The sequence below is a fragment of the Caretta caretta genome, chromosome 13 (assembly GCF_965140235.1).
Source record: "Caretta caretta isolate rCarCar2 chromosome 13, rCarCar1.hap1, whole genome shotgun sequence".
Taxonomy (NCBI): domain Eukaryota; kingdom Metazoa; phylum Chordata; order Testudines; family Cheloniidae; genus Caretta; species Caretta caretta.
Window position 1 is genome coordinate 21,013,341 of NC_134218.1, and position 24,693 is coordinate 21,038,033.

At 44.9% G+C, this 24,693-nt stretch overlaps 1 protein-coding gene across 4 annotated transcripts; it reads left to right on the forward strand.

The window, feature by feature from the left end:
- The first annotated feature begins 164 nt into the window (after positions 1–164).
- On the forward strand, positions 165–23,416 carry GHRH (growth hormone releasing hormone). Of its 4 annotated transcripts, none has more exons than XM_048820625.2 (7): positions 165–273; positions 14,812–14,912; positions 18,410–18,547; positions 21,000–21,104; positions 21,877–22,011; positions 22,421–22,520; positions 22,992–23,416. In XM_048820625.2, the coding sequence occupies exons 2-6, from the start codon at positions 14,833–14,835 to the stop codon at positions 22,488–22,490; spliced, it is 528 nt and encodes a 175-aa protein (XP_048676582.1). In that variant the 5' UTR covers positions 165–273; positions 14,812–14,832; the 3' UTR covers positions 22,491–22,520; positions 22,992–23,416. The 4 variants fall into 4 exon arrangements, with proteins under 4 accessions (XP_048676582.1, XP_048676583.1, XP_048676581.1 ...); XM_048820626.2 differs by lacking the exon at positions 165–273 and adding an exon at positions 9,042–9,776 and having other exon boundaries at positions 21,880–22,011; XM_048820624.2 differs by lacking the exon at positions 165–273 and adding an exon at positions 9,044–9,776.
- The last annotated feature ends 1,277 nt before the right edge of the window (positions 23,417–24,693 follow it).

A 24,693-nucleotide genomic window follows, 5' to 3' on the forward strand; every position in this document is an offset into this window, starting at 1 on the left:
TGGCTCCTTTAAGTGGGAGCCCCATCCCACTGCCCCCCATTCTCCACCTATCAGACTGGGGCAGGTGGAGCTCAGGCCTTCTGCCCTGTGGGGATGGGGAGGATCATGGGGCTTCAGCCCCAGGGCAGGCACCTGCTGGGGCTCGGGGCTTCAGCAGAAGTGGGGCTGAAGCCCCAAACCGCAGCAGGCGCTCCCCGCATGGCTGAAGTCTCCAGCTGTGGCAGGTGCACCCAGCTCTCGGGCTTCTGCAGATTATCGTATGTGGCTCAGAGGGTGAGTAAGTTTGGCCACCCCTGTACTATGGTGAGGAGGACACCAGAGAACCGGAATAGAACAAAGGGTTTAACTCTGTCCCATAAACATACTATGCAAAATCTAAGTGGGGTCCTAATTATCCCCCCCCCTTCCCTTCGTTTTGGGGTTATTTTTCTTTCTTTCTACTCCTAATTCCTGGTCCCTCCTCTTTCTTCCTTCTCATAGGTTTGCTCAGGTGATGCAGCAGCCTGTCTCCTTTAGATTTATCATCTCCACCCAATTGTTCTGCTTCTGCAATCCCTTATCTCACCCTCAAAATATTTAGCTGTCATTTAAGTTTATTTCTACTGTTTGCTTCAGTGGCCTCAGGCAATTTATTCCAGATGTGTCTTGTTCTGTATATAATTGGCACCCTGTTTAATGCTACTTTCCTGATTTTCAGAAAGCAGGTGGTTTTGGAAACCCCTTCTAGTCTGGCTCTGTCTTATGTCAAACCCTTTCATAATTCTGAATACGCAGGTAAAGTCACTTTGAAGTCCCTCTGCTTCTTCACATTCACATAGGACCACTATCTCAAGACTTCTCTTTTCAACCATGCATTCAGCCTGAACGCTGTACGTTGGGGCCAGCTGTGGAGCAGTAACATCCAGAAGGGCATGTTTCCAAATACCAGGTCCAAAATAGCTTGTGATTCTGTTGTCTGTATTCAACAAACTGCCTAAGGAAGAAATCTTGTACAGTGCTGCCTCCTCAGTCTACATGTTCCCCTCAAGATTGTTGTGTTATCTAAATATATATGAATAATTAACACAGGCCACCCTCCCATCTATGATCAATCACCTGACTTTTCCCTTTCCACAGGCTTCTTTTTACCTGTAATTTTCCTGAGCTTGTCTCCTTAAAGTGCTTTGGCACAACCATTATGAATTGCACATCAGTCTGTGCTGCGTCCAAGGAATCTCTCTGTCATTTAGTTGCCCAGATTCAGGGCCCAATCATGAAAGGTAAGGGGGGAAAATAACAACAACGTTTTCGCTTCTTTGTCACGTATAAAAAGTCTGAAAGATTTTTCTTTTTCTCCCTATTTTTTACCTTTGAAATATCAGTAATGTCAAATCTAGTTTTCCTTGTTTTGTTTTTTTTTCCTTCTGAGAACTCACTGACTATCCTAAATGGGTGTGGGGAGTTTTCTGAGCCCTGTGAAGGGTCAGACAACTGAGTATGTAATAAATGACTGCTTGTCAAGTGTTTTGAGTTCAATAGGTGTTAGTAAAAACAGGCAAATAATCACTTCCTCCCTCATGTAACAGGTTTCACTTATTTGGTACCTGAGATGTCATAGTCCTACTAGTTCTCTGGTTTTCCATAGAGATATCCATGTTAAAAAGGGTATATAGGACACCTGGATGTATAACGTGAAAAACATTCAGGAAAAAAATCCCTACCTTAGAAACAATTCTGGGAACTGACATCACCCATGGCTGCTTACATTTAGAGTTGAACTGGGGAGGGCAGTGAGATCTGCTACTATTGACCCAAAACACTGAATTAAAAAAATCATCTCTGGGACCAAGAAATCCTTTTACCAATAATTCTGTGGAAATGGAGATCAAGGAATGTCCTGGCAAAGGTGGCCAGATGACATTCCTGACTGAGAGAAGACTCAGGGTCAGGTTGTTAGCTGGTGTAAAGATACCTAATCTATTGAATTCAATAGAGCTCTGCAGATTTACACCACCTGAGAATCTGGCTCTCAGAATCAGAAATTTCTGGCTAAAGGGAGCAAAATACACTATTGTTTGCTTATGTTCAGCCTGATGCAAACAGGTATTACAGGCAAAAGGTCTTTTTTCCAAAAAAGAATTCAACTAGATGTTTTGAAATATCAAATGGAAGTCAACGTGACTCAGAAAACCAAAGTTCACCTTTCCAGGTCTTGCATTTATAACAAGAATCACCACTCTGGATTTATATAATCCCTTTCATCCAAGGATTTGAAAGCCGCATAAAAACTAAAACTCACAACTAGATGATTATCCCAATTCTACCAGTGGAGAAACTCGGCACAGGAACTTGTTTATTCAAGGCCTAAATCCCATTTTTAAAAGTGAGTTATGCCCACAGGACCCTACATCTCATTAAAAGTCAGTAGGACTTGGGCTCCTCAATACCTAACAGCCAGCTCCTCAAAGATATTTAGGTACCTGACTCCCCACTGAGTTCAACTGGGAGTTAGACACCTAAATACCTTTGATTGAGGATCTGGGCCTAAGTCACTTTTGGAAATAGGATTTAGGCTCCTAAATTCACTTAGGTACTTTTAGAAACTTTAACCTGGATCTCCTGCCCTAACAATTTCCATGGGATCTTCATGTTCCCATATCACCATAATACCATCAGAGCTCTCTCTGGTAACAGCATTTCAGATGCCTGTAGAGGGAGATCTCTGAGCAGAGGCAGCTATATACAGCTTCCACACTTTATACCAATGTCTGCTTCTCCTCCCCCAGCATTTTGCCATGGCAAAATATCAAGACAACAGCTGCAGGTTTTGGAAAGGCCCCATCCACTCCGTAAGCTAGCAGCCTGACACTTCAATAGAAACCCAGACATTGAATAGAACCCACCAATTGAAGTGTATTTTAAAAATATAGAAAAAGGAGGGCATTTATCAGATTGAATATACTGTGTGAATGATGGCTTAGCAAAGTCTTGGGAAATTTGAGAGGATTCTCTGTCCATAAACTTGACTTTTACTTTTCAGATACTTTTCAGACACTTAAATAGCACCTTTCATCTGAGGCTCTCAAAGCACGGCTGCTACTCTGAAACCTTTCCAAAGATGGGTATTCAGATCTGCATTTTTACAGATGGGGAAACTGAGGCACAACACAGTTATGCCAACATCTTGAAAAACAGCCTTTGATTTGGGAGGGGGCTCTATTTCTGGTTCCCTAGCCTGAGACCTTTGGGGCCTGATTTTTAAACAGGCTGAGTACCCACAGCTCCCATTGACTTTCAGTTTGTATATGAGGTTGTCAGTGCCTCTGAAAACCACGATCCGAGGCCTTTCAATCTGGGTTCCCAAAATCTGAGAAACACAAAATCAGAGGCTAGTTTTGAAAACATGGGCAAGGTTACAGAGCAAGAGGAGCTCAGATCTCCTAGCTCCCCGTCCAGTGCTGGACTAGGACCTGTCAGCTTTTTGGAAAATTATCTCTCAAAATTGCAATAAGAATGAAAAAAGAAAAGGAGTACTAGTGGCATCTTAGAGACTAACAAATTTATTGAGCATAAGCTTTCGTGAGCTACAGCTCATTTCATCAGCTGCATTCAGTGGAAAATACAGTGGGGAGATGAAGTGAGCTGTAGCTCACGAAAGCTTATGCTCAAATAAATTTGAGTCATTTTGAGAGGCTGAAATACAGAACTGACTGTAGAATACTGACATCTGCTGGCCAATGCTGGGGGCATTTCACCCACCTGCTGGTGAAACATTTCTGTGATTCCATCAGAAAATAAACAGAACCAGACAGGCACAAGCACTAAAAATGGCATCTCGCTCACACTGCCACATCAGGGCTCCTGACAGATTCACATCATGCAGGCTGGTGCCACTTGCTCTATTGTGGTCTAAGTGATATCTTAACATGTGAAGATTAAGCAGGCTTTTCAAACAGGCTTTTAAATGTATGAGACAGTCCTTCATTTTGCTAGCCCCTTCTTTTACTTTTTGCATGCCACCAATTTATTCTGTCAGGTTTTAATCTGATACATTGTTTCACATTCATGATTACAAACGCAAAGTATATGGCCAAGAGCTTGGCTGCTTCTCTTCCATGGTGACCCTTTTCTAAGGAGATTATTTTCTTAAATACTTGTATTCACTGTGCTCCAGCCCCAAATTCATCAAGGGAAATATATTGGTGTTCTAAGCATCAAATCTGGAGATTCCAAGGATCCACAGCCACCAAATCCTGGCCCTTTATCCTTCCAAAGTAGAGAAACGGAGTCCAGTACAATTTACCAAGGATTTTTTTTTAATTAAAAAAAAATACATCCTGCTTGCTGTGCTTAGACATTACAGATTCTATGGCTCCTCTGGAAGAACAGGGGATGTTTTCCAATGGCCCTCACCAATATTTCTTTTCCCTCCTTTTGTTCTTGTGTGCTGGGTTGTTGCCATGTCCCGTCCCCCACCAAGAAGTGCCGCATTGCTACATTCCAATGGCTTGTGAAGAACTTTAGACTCCCTTGGATTAAACGTAGTATATAAATACCAATTCATTAGAAATATAATTAAATTCTTGATGATGTGCAATAGCTCTACCATTTGTACTCATATGTAAGATGAGAAATGGATGCTAAAATAGGTCTCCCAGTCAGCTTAATGGGTGCTTTTTAGGCTAACAAGTCATTTGTGGTAACTTAATTGCCTCACTAACTGATGAAAAGAAAAACCACATGGGGTTTGGAAAGTCCTGAGCTGCTGCATAGGGGGTAATGGGGATCAGAGGAGACATGAGCCAACTGCCACGTTCAGGAAAGCTTTGGGGAGGCTGGAGAAAAGGCTAGGACAGTTGGAGATAGCAACAAGGTCCAGGGAAGTTTTTTCTGGCCTTTTAGCTGAATACCCAATGGAGTTAGTTTTAACATCACTAAGTGGGGGGAGGGGGGTCATCTACCATGTAGGTAAAATAATCTGGGAGCATATATGGTACATAGGGAGTGAACAGCAACTATTTTTTAAAAACATGGCATGAAGGACGTAGGTGGCAAGGCTAAAAGGGAATCAATATCTAGGGAATTGCATCAGGATTTTCAGGCTCTGCCCTTTGTCAATGAAGAACAGGAAATAGAACATAATTGCAGCAGGTGTCTGCCTCACACTGTGGGCTACAATCAGACTGGGTGTAAGCAAATGCAACTTCAAACTTCAGCAGAATTTCAGTCAGAAAGGGAACCAGATCCTCTACCAGTGTAAACGGGTGTAGAACCATTAATCCTTGAGGGGGCCATTTAGGGATATGGGGAAAATTGGGGATTTGTCCTGCTTTGAGCAGGGGATTGGACTAGATGACCTCCTGAGGTCCCTTCCAATCCTGATATTCTATGATTCTATGACCTGAGCCAATTTACACCAGCTGAGCTGGCCCATTGTGTACAGGAAGTAATATATCCCGTAACACCCACCTAGCCTGACTGCTGAATTATGGGAGGTAAGTTGCCACATCAATTACATTGTGCTCTGGGGTTGGCTGTAACTCTAATGAAATGAAGGAGATCAAGAGAAAGAGAGAGGTGGGGCAAGAGGGGAAAAGTTCTAGGTACAAATGAAATCATACGACTACAGACATACACCATACAACTCTCTCTAAAACTACTTATCAGGAAAAAAATACATTAATACCTCTGTCACATTTAATGGCCAAATTTTCACCCACTGAAACAAAAGGAAAAGCTTCTGTTGACTTCAGTGCTTGCAGGATTGATTCCTAAACCCCTTAAGCAGGGGTTTTCCTATAGGTCTGTGCGGTGCCAGATCCGCCTTTGCCACTATTTTAGTTAAACACTAAAACAGTGATCATAAAATGCTCTCAGTGATGAGCATCCACTGACTGCAGCAGGGATGAATGCAGGGTCAGGCTCTGAACCAGATCACACCCCTTCATAGGCTGTGGTGGATTAAGGCCAAATGCACAGATCCTTGAGATCCAAGCCCCTGTTTGGATAAGCCCCAGCTCAGGAGCAAAGCCAGAACTTCAGGCAACAATACAGATCACAGCCAGTTGTATCCAGGCACCTACTGCAGCCTGCAGTGTCTAGCCAGAGGGTAAGACCAAGGATTCAGGAAAGGGTGTTTAGGCTGACTCCTTTCAGTTCTGGGAACATGGAAGGGATTCTGAGTACAAGCTGGGACAGGAAGTGCGGGTAATATAAGAGCGACTGCCTTTATATTGTTTGTTTAAAGACGCCTAAACGGCATGAAGGGAACATGCTCAGAGACCCTGTATGTTTGTTTTACTTTGTTTGGAACCTGTACATGAATCTGAAATCTTGAGGGGGTTGCTTATTGCTTAACTTGGGCTCCCAGCTGGGTCCAGCTGTGCAGAATAAGACAATGGGATTTTTAAAACCTTCCTTGGAAAGCAGTTGGGATCTGAAATAAAAACAGAGGCTAAGCCCCCAATCCGAAATGCTTGGTGGATAACTAATAGTATGGCAGTTAAACAGATAACACCCTTCATAAGCATGGATTCTCCTTGTGCAGAGGGTCAGTGTACAAGTCAGTTATCTGCAGCAGCTTGGTCTCAGGCAATAGGCAAGGCTGATATGAAACTCCCTCATAAAATAGAATGGTTGAGAAGCACAAATAAATACCTTGAGACAGCTGATAACTGCTCCAGAGTGGTACAGGGCTTAACAAAATAGTGATTCGTGTGAGAGACAGGGATGCGTAGCACCAATTCACAGCCGGGGAAAAACAATTTGTGCTGAAAAATTGGTGCTACCAGCCTCACCCATGAAAGAGCAGGAGGTTGTGTTTCGGAAACGCTGGCAATGAAGGTAGAGCTGAACGATCCCATTGCAGTGCTGAAAGACAGCACACAGCTGCGTGGCCCAGCACATTGATTTTTAAAGCTCCGCTGTGTGGTATTCAGAACATTTCCCTTATTTGGTGTTAAGACAACAGGAATATCTATATCCAAATGTCTGATTTGCACAGCAGACCTTTTCCTTCTGAACAGGTTTGAGTGGAGACTTCTTTAACTCAGATCTGGAATAAAGAGAATAATTCTTCCTGGGGCTCTTCCCACAGTTGCTGTGCACCTGAATCACATTTTAAGAAATATTTTTATTTTCATAGATCCCAAGGCCAGAAGGGACCATGATGATAGTCTGGTCTGATCTCCTGTCTAACTCAGGCCAGAGAACTTCCCCAAAATAATTCCTAGAGCAAAGCTTTTAGAAAAACCATCCAGTCTTGATTTAAAAATGGTCAGGGATAGAGAGTCCACCACATACCCTGGTAAATTGTTCCAATGGTTAATTACTCTCACTTAAAAAATGTGTGCCTTATTTCCTGTCTGAATTTGTCTATCTTCAACTTCCAGCCATTGGATCATGTTAGACCTTTCTTTGCTACACTGAAGAGCCCATTGTTAAATATTTGTTTCCTTTATAGCTACTTACAGACTAATCAAATCACCACTTAACCTTCTCTTTAGCTTAACAAAGAGAATGAGCTCCTTGAGTTTATCACTACAGGGCATGTTTTCTAATCCTTTAATCATTCTCATGGCTCTTCTCTGAACCCTCTCCAATTTATCAACATCTTTCTTGAACTGTGGACACCAGAACTGGACACAGCATTCCAGCAGCGGTCGCACCAATGCCAAAAACAGAGGTAAAATAAACTCTCTATTCCATCTCGAGATTCCCATGTTTAATTATCAGGTTCGCATTTGTCCTTTTGGCCACATCATCACACTGGGAGCTCGTGTTCAGCTGATTATTCACCAAACCCCCAAATCTTTTTCAGAGGCCCTGTTTCTCAGGATAGTCTCCCTCATCTTATAAGTATGGCCTGCATTCTTTGTTCCTAGATGTAGACATTTACACTAAGTCATATTAAAACACCGTTTGTGTGCTCCCAGCTTACCAAGCAACCCAGATTGCTCTGAATCAGTGACCTGTCCTCTTGATTATTTACCACTTTTCTTCTATGGCATTAATAAAATGTTAAGTAGCCTAGGGCCAGGAAGGGATCCCAGCAGGACCCCACTAGGAACACCCCTTCAATGATGATTCCCCGTTTACAGTTACATTTTGAGACCTATCAGCCAGCTTTTAATCCATTTAATGTATCCCATGTTAATTTTGTATCTTTCTAGTTTTTTTTTAATCAAAAAGTCATGCAGTACCAAGTCAAAAGCCTTACAGAAGTGCAAGTATATTACATAGATCCCCTTTAGGGACAGATCCTGTTTAGGCCATGGGAGCCTTTCACTGATTTCACTGGGAGTTGGATTGGGCCCATGTCATCGGTTTGACCGTCGTAGGAATGGAAGCATTATATTTATCTACAGAGCAGGTACAGCCCAGGCAGTGGCAATGCAAGCTTCCCTCACACCACCCTGCCAATGTGCATCAACCCTGACAGAGGGACCACCTCTAAGAGCGACAGAGGAGTTTAGTCCTTGCCCTCTACCATGGCTGCAAGAGAAGACTGAGGATTAGTGTCTATTGGGATGGTGTGTTTTGAGAGGAGGCTGCTGAGCCACTAGGAAAGAGACCACTGAGTAGAGTTAGGCCAACACTGAATGCTTTTGAAAATCCCCTCCTTCCATACCAGAGACGACCAAGTGGGACATCTTGTCCTGCATCCTGTCTGACAGTAGCCAGAACACAGCTGCTCCAGAGGTGCTAGAAACTCTGCAGGAGGCAGCTCTGGGATAACCTGCCCCATAGAAAGTTTCCTCCTAACACCCAAAATAGCTGGAGGTTGGCTTATGGTCTGAAGAAGGAGGGGTTAGATTCCTTCCAATCTTTTGGTAGTAACACTTTTCTAGTCTGGGTTCACACTGGTCGTGGAGGAAGGAAAGTCTTGTTACCAGCCCCCAGAGCCATCCAGTTCCCTCCAAAATGAGGCTTCATAAAAAGCATTTCCCTAACAGTTCCTACAGGAATGGAACAGGCCACCGGAGACCAAAATGGAGGGATGACATGGCAAATGGAGCAGGACCTCTGATTTTTTACAGTGCACACGCGCAGAGCAAGGTTCTCCAGAAAGATGCTTTGCTTGCCTGGCGTGAGGCTGTGATGTTTGCGAGGGACTGAAGCATGAACTGCCCTGCTAACGACAGCAGGTACCAACAACAAAGGAGAAGGAGGAAAAGCCTGATAATCGGGAGGAAAAGAAAAAGGCCAAGAGATAAACCTTCCTACAAAGGCAGCAGGAGAGAATATTAATGGTTAACCTTCCCCCATTGTGGGTTACAAGGAAAATGACATTTTAAAGGGAAGAGAAGTTTACCTTGTAAAGCTAATTGGTCATTCATTGTGTCAAATTATTGTTGTTATTCTATATCTGTAAGATAAAGGGAAAGCATGCATATCATCCTCAAAGTGCAGGCATAACCCCCCCCCCTTACCTCCCACCTCCCTGCCTGCAGCCTCATCCGCTAAAAGAGGGGATGCTAAACACAGCCCTTTGAACAACTGGAGGGTAATTGATCCTCTGACGTTGAGAAGCCCACAGAACTCTTAAGGGTGCACAGGTATAAAAAGAGAAGGTGCACCTCTCGCAGCAGGACAACTACCACGGTAGTTGGGGACATCTGAACAAGTCTTGGTCCCAGTCCACTGGGACCCTGCACAGGTAAAGAACTAAGGAGGAAGGAACCAGTTCGTTGAAGCAACAAAAGCTATCAAGAGAGCGAGAGAGAAAGAAGCTGTATTTTTAACAGGGAAAGGAAATCACGTAGAGAGCTGGAAAGATCCCATTTCCTCAGGGAACGGTAAGTTTGATCCTTTGCATGTGTGTTTTAACAAGATACTTGCTATTTGGAAACTGGGGACAATTCAATTACACTAAAACACAATCAGATTTGGCATTTATCAGCAGCCTCAGTACTAATCTGAAAGGGCTTTGTAGCTTAAGTTATAGACTGAAACAATTATTAGTAACTGAAGTGTCTGATACATGTAAATCTACAAAGTAATGTTATAGAACAGCTTTGCAAAACAGTTTGGAAATTTATGAGCCCAGGCACAGAACCTGCTTCCTGCTCTTGCAACATTCATGAAAGCCACCACAAAACCAATAATTTACTCATCCATTAATAACTATTTAGTCGAGCCAACCAAAGGGATGAATAGAAATTTGAAAGACTTACGGGCAACACAAATCCAATTACAGGATAGCAGAGGAAGCAATTGGAAATATCTTTGTACTTTTAATTGCAAGATAGTACGGTATAAAAGTCAACCTTATCAGACTGCAGGAGTGATTAAGGTTTCATTGCATCCCCACAGCAGTATTTTCAGGACTGATTAGACATGTATCCCAGACACAGTAAGGAACAGAAGGAGTGATCGAGCTAATCGATCCATCAGTATTTTCACAAACACTGCAACATTGAAATTTCATGAGGGGGTGTTGGGAGGGTGTTGTGCTTTATCTTTTACAATAACATTAAATGCTTTTCATCTTAAAATTTATTAATTCCCCTGCCCCCCACTGCTAGAATGGAAAGCAGAGAAGTGAAATTAACCCTCCAGGGCTGTCAACTTGGCCATGTTCAGAGTGTGAAACTTAAACATTCTTCTGTTCACCCTCTGAAATAATGCCCACACTTGTGAAGGCGAGCAGGACTTCAGGTTCAGTATCCTTTGTGTATGGGGTGGGAGAAAGATCAAAGGGGAGAGGACCAAGGGGACAGAAATGAAGGGATGAGAGAGAGAGAGAAAGAATGGAAGAGTGGAGAGGGGAAAGAGAAGATAAGGAAGGTAAAAACAGATGAGGAGAGAAAAAGGAAAATCAAAAAAGCGTCTTTAAGAAACTTATAGGGTCAGAGAGGTGCGGAATAAAGATTTCAAAAGGGATAAAAACAGTCTGGAGGAACACCTGGCACTGAAAAAAAGAGGAGCTGGGTATAGAGTGAAAGTGGGGATAATCATGTGTGGCGGGGTGTCTTACCCTAGGAATACAAACGGGAAGGAAGGGAAAAGCAAAGGGCTATATTCTCCCCTGGTTGCACTTGTGCAACCCCATTGCCATGCTCTCACAGTGGTTTGGCTGTTCATAATATAAAGAACATTGATTGACACTGTCCCAGACTTGGGTGCTAACGCTCCTTTTGGAGTGTATAGATCACCCTCATTTTCTTTATCAGAAGTGGATGGATATAATTTAGGATTCATGTTGGGGTATCAGGGAGGGGGGCATGCTTCCTCCAGAAAACAGCAGTGTAAACCTAAAACCAAAAGCCTTATAATTCTGTCCCACAGGAGTAAGTCCCTGATTCGGTTCTCTGGCATTCTGAGGGTCTTCATGGGGCTGACATGATGGTTTCTAAGAGGCAAGAATTCTTTGGAAGGTGGATTCAGTCCCCTCTTTTGCCAACAGTCAGTTCTGTTCTAAAGTTAGGTCAAGCTGCTTCACTTCCAAAACAACAACAGATGGAAACAGTGCTGAAGGCTGACCCAGCCTGCAGGTTTGAAGTGTAAGCAGCTGTAAACTGGGAAACCAGAAAGCAGGCTGAGGAACTGTTTACAGTAATTAATAGTGCCATCCTGCTCCCTGGGAATCTGATTCTGCGCTCACTGAAGTCAGTGGGGGCTTAAGTTTGGGGCAAGGACTGTCTTTGTGTTCTGTGTTTACACAGCACCTGCCACAATGTGTTCTGGTTCATAACTTGGACTCAGACACTACAATAATAAACAAACATCAATAGCAGAGAGATCAGATCCTATGCCCAGAATACCTTCCTACTCATTTTTCCCCAAACAACTTTCCTCTCCTCAGTCAAATAGCTCCTTAAAACACAATTCGTCCATGAGGATCTTCACCCCTTTGTGTCTATCAAAAGCACAAATACACCCAACGCTGCTGTGTGTCATCACCGTGTTCTCAGATTTCAATTTTGAGCACCTTGGCCCAGGGATCATGTCTGTGCAGTACCACATGCACTTATGGCACTCCATCAATGATCAACAGTAGAAACAATGCCCTGTCCTTAGGGATAGAGAAACCTGCCTGTGCTGGTCAGATATGCAGCCCAGCCTTGCAGACCTGGATCACGTTCACACAACTCTCCACTGAATCTTCGAGGTTCACTCTCCTTCGCCCACACGGTCCTTGGTATTATTTTGCATTTCCATTTCATCTCTCATCCCTTATCATTTCCATGTGCAGTTAGATTCCTTCTCCTTCACTGTCAGCCTCCTGCTGCCGGTTTGATCCTTTCAGGCACTGGAAGAGAGGAAGGATGCCTTTGTGCTATGGCACAGGGACAGGAGACCTGGGGTCTATCCCTGAATTTGTAAGCAGGTGATAAACAAGCCATTTAGGGCTTGACAGAGGCATGTAGGTGCTGCAGCCTGTTGTGGGCAGCACAGAGGAGTATAGCCCGGTTGGAGCTCTGCAGGAAGGTGTGACGGACCTAGCACAGTATGTCCCGGAGGACAGGAGGAACTCTGCTGCTGCTCCACCCATGGAAAGGGCACAGCATCCTCTCCTCCTGCAGATGCCAGTGCAGAGACAGGAATAGCCCCATTCCTCAAATCCTCCTGCTCCTCACTGGTCATTGTGTCTCTTTCTACATACAGCTCTGCACCTTCCTTCATTCCTCTGCTTGGAACAACTTCCCCCTCCCCGTGTGCCATGCACCCTCCTTGTTCTTCTTCAGATCCCTTTTCACTCACAGCAGCTCCTTACCTGTATTTTCTTGCTGACAATCACTCCAGGCTCTCTTGTGTCTTGGACGAATACCCTCCATATGAGATCTGTCCCAGTGAGCCTGAAAGCTTCTGAAGTCAGGACTGTGGCTTCTTATGCACTTTGCCGGCTGTTGTCTAGGCTCACAGCTCTAGAAATAAATATGTATTTGTATTTTTACTAAACTACAATAAAATAGCAACCATCTGGTATTCCGGAGCCCTGGGCAACAGATTAAACACACACACAAGTGCATAAAAAGACCTGTCAAATTTATTTGACATTTTATTTATTTCTGATCAAATAAAATTTGATTTCTGATCAAATAAAATAACACAGCAACATTGTAACTAAACTAATCAACTTCCCCCACAGAATTCCCACCAATGCCACACCCAGCTCTACCCAACCTGTGATTGACACCTAATTAGTTTTGTTTTTGTTTTCTTCAAAAAAATTAAGCATTTTTCCATTTTGGAATATTTTTGACAACAAATTTCCATCCAAATGATAACATTTTGCAAACATTTTCATTTTGATCACAAAGGTACTTTTCACCGGAAAAAAGATTTGATGGAAATTTTTCTACCAGCTCTAATTTCCACAAATAAAAGCACAGAGTTCAGTTCACTTTGGTCCATGGACTTGGATTATTCCTCTTCCCAAGTATCCAGACAGCTGCTAAACAATCATGAAAGTGTTCACCTATCCTGAAACATTCATAAGAACGGCCATACTGGGTCAGACCAAAGGTCCATCCAGCCCAGTATCCTGTCTGCCGACAGTGGCCAATACCAGGTGCCCCAGAGGGAATGAACAGAACAGGTAATCATCAAGTGATCCGTCCCCTGTCACCCATTCCCAGCTTCTGGCAAACAGAGGCTAGGGACACCATCCCTGCTCATACTGCCTTTGGTGAGAGACCTTGTCAAAGGCTTTCTAAAAATCTAAATACACTATATCCACCAGATCCCCTTGTCCACATGGAATGTTATCTCTCCAGAAATATGTTACTTGTTTTCTCGTGTCAGGTGTTGCAGTCATCCATTACGGGAGGAGGACCACATACTATGCAACTAAGATGACCAACTGCACAACACAAGTAGTGTGTCGGCAGATGCTAGGCTTATGCGCTAGAACCCAGGACACCTTCCTAATTCTGCCTGTGACCTTGGGTGAATCACTCTACTTACCAGGGCCTCTTTTACCCCCTCCGACCCTTTGTCCATCTTGTCTATTTAGCCTGTAAGCTCTTTGGGGCAGGGACTGTCTCTCACTGTGTTTATACAGCACTTGATGCAAAGGAGCGCCAATCTCAGTTGGGGCCCCTAGGTGCTCCTGTAATCCAAACAGCTCCTCAGAGGGTGAAAGTTAGTTGTGCAAACTATCAGGCAAATATTTACAAAGAGCAAATCCATTCAGAGGAAAATCAGGATTGGGTTCACTAGCCCGAAAAAAGAACTCAGCTCCTAACAAAGTAGTTCAAGCAGTTCTAATTAGGACAATCCCACACTCCCTGCTTCCGGTCTCTGACTCGTCTGGGTAAAACATGCTCCAGAGGAGGCTGGTGAGAGCGGAAGGGCCTGGCGAGAGGGAAGTATGTTCTGATCCCAGCTCACAGGCAGGGGTTTATGGATTCCAGGCCGGCATTTGTATCACCCGCAGCATTCCTGGAAATGGGCTCTAGAGTCTGGCCATCAGTCACCAAAGGCAGGGAATCAACTTGCTGGGACAGCGTTCCAGGCAGAGACAGGCATTGGAAGAGGCTTCTTTGTTGAGACGGTGGCTGTTAATTGGGTATTTATATGATAAATACCATGCAATGCCAAGACACTGACATGCCGAGTCCGCTGTCTTGCAAGGTGAAGTATGTCGGGTATTATAAATATAGGCTGCACAGGGTGATTTCTCTCCCATTGATGCCGATGACACAGGGATGCAACGATTTGAGTCTGACTGAGAAAATGGAGATGTAGCTGAGAGCTCCCAAGCACATTCAAGAAGCTTTCTCCCAACTCACTGGCAGTGGTGTGCTCAGAGCCCCCAAATGCTGTGTGCGAGGTCAGGAGACACTGGCTGTTACCATCACTGATTTGGATTTCTCTTGATTTCAGGTCACTCCAGAAGGGTGAAGGATGCTGCACAGGGCCATCTTCCTCCTGTTCCTCCATTTAGTCATGTGCTCCATCTCTTCTCCTCTCTATCCAGCTCTCAGGTAGGCTCAAGCCCCTTAACTTCCTGCCTGCCCAAAGATTTCCCCCCATCCCTCTGACTTCACTCCTATTCTCTGGCCTGGGCATTTTGTGGATTTTTGTACCAGGCTCATGACACTGCAGGCAGGATTTTCCAAGTGCCCTCTCCCCCAGCTCTGACAGCACATTCCATACTGTCCGGCAAAGCTCTCTGCTTTTTCAGTCTCCCCACCACCACAAGCTGTGGCAGTTCTTAATCCTGACTAGCAACATCCTCTGCTATTTCAGTCCAGGGTTCCAGGGCCCCCAGGCAACTGTGTCAGCTCACCTCACTCCTGACCTGCGGCACCCAGTGCTATTTCTGTCCTGATCTCTGCCCCTTGCCTGTAGCCCTGTCAGCTCACCTCAGTCCTGACCCACACCTCCTCCTGCTGTTTCCATCTGGAGTGCCTCCCACACATGGCTCTGGCAGTTCAAGTCAGTCGTGACCTGCAGCCCCCCCTGCTATACCGGGGCTGAACGTCTTCTGTGCCACCCTGCAGGTTGTGCCAAGTTGTCTTGTTTAAACATTACTTTATGCTTCAGTGAGAACAAGCTTTTCCTCCTCCGCATTCCTCTGGCTGGGACGAGAAAGCGGAGCCTGCAAAGTCTCCATGAGCAGCTGTTTACATGGCTATTATGGGACCCACAGCTTTCTGATTCATCTGGGTCCTTGGCTCACTGAAGACGCATGGCACAATGTAGAGTCCAGTATTCACACCCTGCCCACGCTTTGTTGATGGGCGTGCAGTCAGGAGGTGGTATAATGGACCATACTGGTTTGCTGTCATTGTTAACATACCTTGTGTCTGACAACATGAAGTGTAAACATAAGGCTTTTGAGGAGAAAACTGGATGCAGTCAAAACAAGGGACAGCCAGGGTCAAACGCCCCAAACAGTTTTAAAGCTAAATATGTAAGTTCAGGGCTGGTGATAGCAGCCAGGGAAGTAGCCCTGGAGCCTAAGTCCTCTGTTTACTCACAGAACAAGTACACGAACAACAGCACAAGCAGCTTACCCACTCACTGCCACAGCAACAGACCCCAGGTCGACCTAGAGTTCAGACTCCACTGAGATGGCCAACTGGGGAACCAATGGGGTAGCAATAGACACTTGCTTGTACGGTGCTCCGATACCACAGGGCTGGGTGCAGGATAAAAATCCAGATAGAGCCAGTGGACAGTGCCTAGAATCACAAGCTCCTACATATGAGCCAAACTGTCATCAGAGAGTAATTGTTTTTTGTTGCTACCAAGCCATGCTGGATTTGAACTGGTGACCTAGAGTGGACTATCTCTATAGTCCATTAGCAGTTCCCCAAGTCATCAGGCAACATCTCTCTCTCACTCCTCTGACATTATTAAGGTTGCGAAGTCAAGCACTCAAAAGTTAGGGTTGCCAGTGTAGCTTTAACTTGGCCCCACTGTGCGTATTCATTAAGTGCTCACAAACTACTTTTTCCATGTTAGCTTCCTCCTATGGGCTTGCTGTCCAAGTCTCGACTGCTGTTCCCCCTACTCCCAACCTCTTCCACTCCTCCCACCCGGTCCCTTTGCCCAGCCAATCCAAGTTCTCCCCCACACCAAACTTCTTGTCAGGGCCGTCTCTCCTACCCCTGTTGAGCCCCTACGCCGGTTCCTAGTCCCAGTCCAAAGCCAGTGCCAGACTTCATCCATCTAGTCTCAGTCCCTGCCCCCATGTCCTCCACTGGTTCCCAGTCTCAATCTCCTTGCCCAGCTAGTTCATTTGTCTCCCCTACTCTCTTGCCCCAATCTACTCCTTCCCCCACCCCCAGTCTGGCTTTTGTCCCTTCTGCATTTGAATTGGACAGCTTCTTCCTCTGTGCTGGCTGGATGCCAGCAGGGGGATCACTGAAAACACACGAGAGATGGACTCCCTGCTCTCAGTCCCAGTGCCTGGCTGCACCCCAGCACCTGGGAGCAGCCATTACAGGAAAGGGAAAGTCCTTCTGAGCCCCGCATAGCCCTGGGCTGAAACAGGCTCAGCGCTCGCCAACACTTAAAATGCTACAGGGCACAGTTGCGCCATTGCAGCTGATCTGCTGCAGTGCTTCAGTGTAGACACTTCCTACAGCGATGGGAGGGATTCTCCCATTGGCACAGGCAACTCTTCTCCCTGTGAGGTGGTAGCTGGGTGGATGGAAGAATTCTTCCATCGACCTAGCACTGCCTACATAGGGACTTAGCTCAGCTTAACTATCCACTCAGGAGTGTGGATTTTTCACACCTCTGACTGATGTAGTTAAACCAACCTAATTTTCTAGTGTAGACCAGGCCTCAGTCACTCTGTGGGGATGGCACATGGGCAGTCTGGTCATACACAGGAGCAGCGAGGGGCTGGAGCGTGCTTAGCGAGGACAATCTTTGGTGATTTTAGTTGCTCAAATCAAAGAGGTCTCTGATCATTTCCAAACCCCTGTTTTTCAAATGCTTATAACTTGGCCAACTTTGAGTGGATTTTTATGGGAAGGCAAAAGAGACATCCCTGACACAAAGGCCACCCCCTTGCCAAATTTTGAGTCCCTGCTCCAAAGTACAGGGGTGCTAGGACACTTTAAAGGAAAGGTCTCACAAATTTTTTTACACAGGAAAACCACATTTTGCCCTAGCCTCTTCCTTGGAAATAGCTGAATTATTTTGGTTAAATTTTTCAAAACAATTCAGCCTGGCAAGGAAAATTTCAGCCTAAATGGTTGAAGTTTGGCAAAATTATAAAAAATTGAAAACTGGGTCTTATAATGGGCGGTGTTGAGCAACCATAATAATATAGATGGCACAGCCAGACTTTCCTTTTATTAAAAAGTTGTAAGTAAGGTTAACTGTCTTTGCTTCTTCTGTATTATTGTCCACTTGCATTGAAGTGAGAGGTATAGGAGCTTTGGTATTATATGGATTGAAGGGATGTACTAAGGCCTCCCTGTAATTCATTTAAGTATCACTCTGCCACCTGTTGAAATTATCTTATTTTTGTAAGTTCACAAATCAGTATATCTATGAAACTGAGTGCAATTGGACTCCGGAGCAAACATTCACATTTTCCCCATGGAAAATGCTTTAGGCTTTGCTTTCAAAAACTGGCACAGGGAGAACCCAATTGGCTATGTTTTGCCTGGGTATGTTGGCATTTTGGAGAGGGGGAACTGTCTGCTGCTTTGTGCCTGGGACTTCTATGTTTCTAATCTCGAAAGGTGCCTAGCATATTGGTATAAGTAGCATCTAGGCAGCTTCCAGATCTGGAGGACAGTAATAGAAAGACAACCTGTGCCGTCTCCCTTAGACAGGGAAGGGAAGGGAAGAAAAGAGAGAATACAAGCCATACCGAGGTGAACCCAGCAAGTGCTACTTAAGGACTGCTGGTGGTTGGCCCAGTGGAGAAGGCTATGGTGATGGGGGTGGGGGTGGGGGAGATGGTGAGGATTGCAGTTTGGCTGTGCTCAGTGCGGCTGGCTCATTCTTACAGGTACAATCCACTGCCCATCTCTAGCAAGGCAGTGAGCTTTCAGCTACAGGATGGCAGTCCTGTGCAGAGCAACAATCTCTCTGTGGAGGAGCAGCAGCAAGAGGAGGAGGGTTTTCTAGCCAACCCCGCTGAAAAGAGGTAGGTGCCTCATTCTACAATCCCAACACACAAAGGGAGCCTCAGTTAACTTCTTCCTACACTGCAGCCCATGAGGGAAACAGCAAGAGGATTTGAGGGCACTTGAGGGTATTTTGCAGAAATTACCAGTGAGGATTGGGTTCTAGGTCTGATAGAAGTTTTTCCAGCCAAACTGTTTTTTGATGGAAAATTGGGTTTTTGATTAAAGTAAGTTTTTTGCAAAAATTGTCTGCTTTCTGTAGGAGATATTAAAAACCCAAACATTTGAAAATTGAAAAGCTTTCACCTGAAAATGGAAAAGTTTCATAGATTCACAGATATTAAGGTCAGAAGGGACCATTATGATCATCTAGTCTGACCTCCTGCACAATGCAGGCCACAGAATCTCACCCACCCACTCCTGCAATAAACCTCTCACCTATGTCTGAGCTATTGAAATCCTCAAATCATGGTTTAAAGACTTCAAGGTGCAGAGAATCCTCCAGCAAGTGACCCATGCTATAGCGGAAGGCAAAAAAACCCCAGGGCCCCTTCCAATATCCCCTGGAGGAAAATTCCTTCCCGACCCCAAATATGGCGATCAGCTGAACTTTGAGCATGTGAGCAAGATTCACCAGCCAGATACCCAGGAAAGAATTCTCTGTAGTAACTCAGATCCCACCCTAACATCCCATCACAGGCCATTAGGCCTATTTACCATGAATAGTTAAAGATCAATTAATTGCCAAAATCATGTTATTCCATTCAATTTGGAAAGGCAGCTAAGGTGCCTCCTGGGAGTTGTAGTAGGGCTGCCTCTTGGTCTCACTCTCTACTGGACAACATACATCTCCCATGATGCACTGTGGTGACTCAGCAAGAAAGGAAATCATGGTGCATTATGGGAGATTTAGCTCAGCCACCAAGACCTGCCCACAGAAAAGAAAGGGGGCATAACGCACCTAAACGACAACTCCCACGAGACACTGCAGCACCATTTCCATAGAAATGTCCAGTCACCTCCTTTTTTTTTTTTTTTTTTTGGCAGGGAGGGGGCGGTTTTGGCCAAGGTTTTTCAGGTTTTAATATTTTGCCAAAAAGTCTAACCATTTTCCAGCCACCTTCATTGATTTCTCTAGTGGTTTAAACACACAGGAATCAAACTGAAAACAGCCATGCTCTGTGGCTCCCTGGACTGTGGCAACTTAGGTCAGGAACAGAATAATTTTAAGTCCAATTGAGGGAAGGGTAGGTAGGTAGCGTGTAATCATGCACACAGGAATTTGATCAAGATGCTTGGAATTATCACCCCAACTCTTGCCAGAAGTCCTACAGCATTTTTACTGAGCTGATGTGAGCAACAGCACAGTTGCACATTCCTGCTGATAGACATCACCAGCGGCACAGAGCTTGCTCCCAGCACACTGCCTCACTGGTCCAGCGCTAATGCAGGCAGATCTGAAAGTGCCGGTATCTTCCTTAAAAGGTCTCCCCCGCCTGGTGCTGACTCGACAAAACCTTGCTGTAGTGGATGAAGTCTGTGCTCATAGCCAGACAATGTGTAGTCAGCGGGCTGTGTTTTCTCTCCACTCTTTTAAGGCTGTCTCCCTACACCTGAGTCAGTCACCTGGGGAAGGGGTTAACTCTTCCAACCTTTCCAAAGAGACAGTTATTGACCGATAGCAAAATGAGGCAAGATCAATACTCCTTTCCTGCCCTATTTCATGCAAGCAGCAATTCTGCAGAGCTCCAGGCATCTCTGGGAATTGTAGCAGCATCTGTTCACCTCCAAAACATTCACAAATTTATCCTCACAGCACCCCCATCAGGCACGGAAGTATAGTTAGTCCTGTTTAAGCAAGTGGGGGAACTGAGGCAGACAAGAGCCATGGGGTTGGGTTGGTGGATTCATCCCTGTCCTGGTGCAGAGCCAGGATGTGGGGACTGAGGGGGAGGCTTGCACCTCCCCTCTCCTGAGACTTCCGGGACCCAGATCCCAGTGAACATTAGAGCACCTCTGAGGGCTTCTCTGAAACTCATGTCCCAGCTGCATTCACTCCTAACGGTCCCATGGCATTGCTGGGGAATAGCCAGGGCATAAGAACATCCTAGCCACCCCCCACTTCCCCAGCCCAGCCTCCTCCCTGCCCCCCCCCCCACACAAACTTTTAGGCCCTTTACAACATTTTTTATTTAAATGTGAAGCCACTTTTCCCCAGCAGTTCCTGATTGGTTGGTAGATTTTTCCTGCTGTTTCCATGTCAGGACTTTTTAAAAAACAATTGCTTTACTGCTGGAGAAAAAAAGAAAGTCAGATACTGGGATTCTGGGATGGTTGTTTGGCCCTTAATCAGCTCCCCTCTCAGCACTATCAGATGTGAATTTTTTTTGGTATTTTTGAAGTTGATTTCTTACCAAAAGGGTGGATTATCCAGGGTGTTTTATGCATCCAGCATCTGTCTCTCATCTTTAGGATGCAGCGCCATGCTGATGCCATATTCACTGACCACTACCGAAAGGTCCTGGGGCAGATCTCTGCCCGGAAGATCTTACAAACCATTATAGGCAAACGGCTGGGGTAAGACCACTTTTCCTGTTTGTCTATTGTTACCGAGTTGAGACTTTGCGTGTCACACCAGGCAATTTCTTCCATGCACACGGCTCAAGTAGAAACCTTTCCATCCAGTCTGATGGAATCATCATCTCTCCTAGTCACATTAATTTCTCACTGTTTCACCAGTACAAGAACAAGCCTCTTCCCCTTTGGTCTAAGAGAGCCCTGCATCCCCATATTTTGTAATGATCCCCACAATCACAGTTTTCTTTGGGCATTGTATTTAATCCTTTCCTTCCCAACCTATTAGCTTCAGGGTTATTCTTAACCTCCACCGCCTTAGGAACCAGCTAGAACCTTTGTGTGAAACATTAACTGCTATTGCTCACTGAAAGAAACTTGGCTTCACCCTGCCCCAAAGCAGGGAGGTGCGGGAAATCAAAATCCACATTGCTGCTCCCCCAGCTTTGACCACATACACTAGTGTTGCTAAACAAGACAGGAGACCCTTGTCAACTGCAGCTCATCATTGGTCTCCCACTCGACCAACCCCATTCCTACTCAAGAGACTGAGCAATGAGCTCAGTTATTTCATCTTAGCAATGGATGGGCAAATGATTTGCAAATCAGAAGTAAGATGCTGCAACAACCTGATCCATCAGGCAATAGCTAAGCCATCCCTGCAAGTGCAGCAGGTTCCCCATCCTTCCAGCAAGAGATGGAGAAACTGTTTGTAAAAAACCTGTCTGCAGAGAGCCATTCTAGCAGCCCATTCTTGTTCTTTGCATAACCGAAGCAGCGAACGCAGCCCAGGAGAAGGGGAGCATGAATTTTTGACCAGACGTCAGTCTGAGAGCATCTTGATGGACAGCCGCTACCACCAGCAGATGGTATTAAGGAATTTCTTGGGAGCCATATTGCATAATCAAAGGTAGGTAGAAAGCTTTACCTTGAAATGTAGGGCCCTATAATCCTAACCCCATTTCAGTCAACAGGAGTTTTGCTGTACACTTCAATGGGAGTGGGAATAGGTCCTTATTCCTATCTGACTTATGCGGGTGAAAAGATGGCAGTAGGTAATATTCCTCCAGTATATTCCTGGTCAGAATAAAGCTTCTACTGTGCATCAAAGCCTGCATCTTTCTTTCCAATAAGCATAGCACAGCTGCATTGGGGGAAACTTGGATGGAGCCTCCCCTCTACAGCATGGCTGATACTAGTCCTGTACCTCATCAACTTGTCTCTTCTCCCAACTCTATTTTCTGAGAGCAATCACAATAGTGAGTTGCTTTCCACACAGAATTATGTCAGAACCTACCCAGCTCTCTCCTCTTATTCAGGCCTCAGGATGTCAACAGTGAGCATGTAGAGGACTTTACCAACACCCTGGCCAAGCTCATGAAACTGTAAATCTCTCTCCTTTCTCCCCACTGTGCTCTGGTGAGTACCAATCCCTAGCTGCTGAGCTCTGTGCAACATCCTGCTTTTGCAGTGCTCTGTAGTGGAAAAAGAAAGGCTTAAGACAAGCGTTACTGTGCAGATAGATGATTAAGCTTCCATCTCACCACGGACAGTGCCCACTGAAGGCAATGAGTGGTGAGTTCTTGTGTACGAAAATCATGGATTTAGAGCCTAACTTTAGTTTGAAAATGATGGCCATGAAGACCGGTACTGTTTAGAAGAACTGTTTCAAAATCAACTGCTTCCATGAATGGAGGGCTACAGCAAACTTGGGCACCCTCCTTACCCACCTCGCTTCCCTTCAATTCTTTCGCCTGACTTACTTACGTCTGACTCTTGCAGCCAAGTGATGACAGCTCTGGCGAGCCTGTGGTTGACGTCTCACACATTTGTTATGTCTTTACTCACAAACAGCTGCCTCATAATTTTCTTTTTTTCCCTTCTGCACAGGAGTCATTCAGAGATCATGGACCCGGCTGTAGAGTAAACAACCCACAGCAGCAAAGAGAAGATCCTGGACATGAACAGCTGTAATTCATGCATATTCTTCTTGGAACCTAGAGACTTTTCCTAAAGGAATAAGATTGTTTTAAAAGTTATTATGCCCAGGTTAATTTTAATCAGTCCTTAAATTAATTTCTCCCTACTTCCCTTCAGGTGTACTTGACCAAACAGATCTCTCACTGTTATCTGCTACTGGTCTGTACCCTGGATAGGGCTACTCAATCCTGTGCACACCTCGCCCAGGGTAGAGATTTGATTATCTACAATCGCAACATAAAATTTTTGAATCAAATGCTATAGAAAAATCTGCTGAGTTACCGCTCTGTCTGAAAGTTTGTTCACTCAATAAACATGCAGGCTACTAAAAACTACTTTCTGGTATCCACATAGATTTAGTCTATACATTGATTTGACTCTTCCCCCTTATGGATACACGTCCAATGGAGATCAGACCAAGCATTACGTGACTGCACACTAATGAACAATTTATTTTTTCTTAAGAAAACATACACATACACAATGTACTGGAAACAGCACTGGCCTCAAACATGGCTATTTTGTCCTGTCCAGAACTCTTGCAGCAGGGTTGAACTTACCAGCAAGTCCAGCCTGGGGTTGGTTTGGTATAAATGAGACTCCTGTGCATCATCAGAGGGGAATTTCAGATTGTACTGGTCAATATATTTTAACTTTCATGATGGAGCATTATTAATTCTACTCCTAACTCCATTGCAACATTATTTCCCACATTTAGGGTGATGTCTGTAGTACTCCCCACTGCCCTTTAGAAGGGGAAATATTTTAGTATGTTCCCCAGTGCCACAAAACCCCTCTCTACAGTGTCCGAGAGGCAGAACAAGAACATTATTCTGCTTCCTACTCTGGCATCATGACACTCCTACTACTACTGAAGTTATGCCTTCAGATGATATGTAAATAATTCCGGGTGGGTTTCGCTTTTCCATCATCACAGCAGAAATAAAAGTTGTTCTGAATAAACCTGTCCAACAGCAAGTCAAGATTTCTCCTTGTCTCTTGAGATGTGCCTGTTTCTTGGTCATGAGCTACATTTTCTGTCCAATTCCCATTAAGGACCCAGTGTTTGCCAACTGGTTTTGCAGAGGCTAATTCTAACAGCTGTGCTATACTATTAAAAGAGCACATGGTGGTATCTGCACTTGCCAACTCTAGGCACAGGTATAATTTTGTACATACGAGTGGAGATGAGGTCTTTGTAGAGGTCTCATTATATTAGACCTTTACCGAGGTCAAATTTGGGTTGGAGAATCTTTTCTCTGCTTTTCTTCATGGCCCTCTGCTCAGCACAGTTCATGAGGTGACATATGAAAATGGGGTCTAGCCTACATGCCTGAAAGCGAATGTTTATATCACACATCGTGGACATGAAGAGCTAAATATCTGAAACTGGCTTCAACTCGGCCTCTAGTTTTGTGGGAACAATTTTTCCCTTCCAACTAATAGCAGCCACATTCCACTGCGGGCATTAATGGCAGACAGCTAAATTATCACCCACATGTGCAATCAAGGAGGTAGGAAGCTAAAGCCTATCAATCATCTGTTCCCAGTTATGGATGTAACTGATGGTTGATGCAAGTTTACATGTCCCATCTATAAATGTAGATGAGGA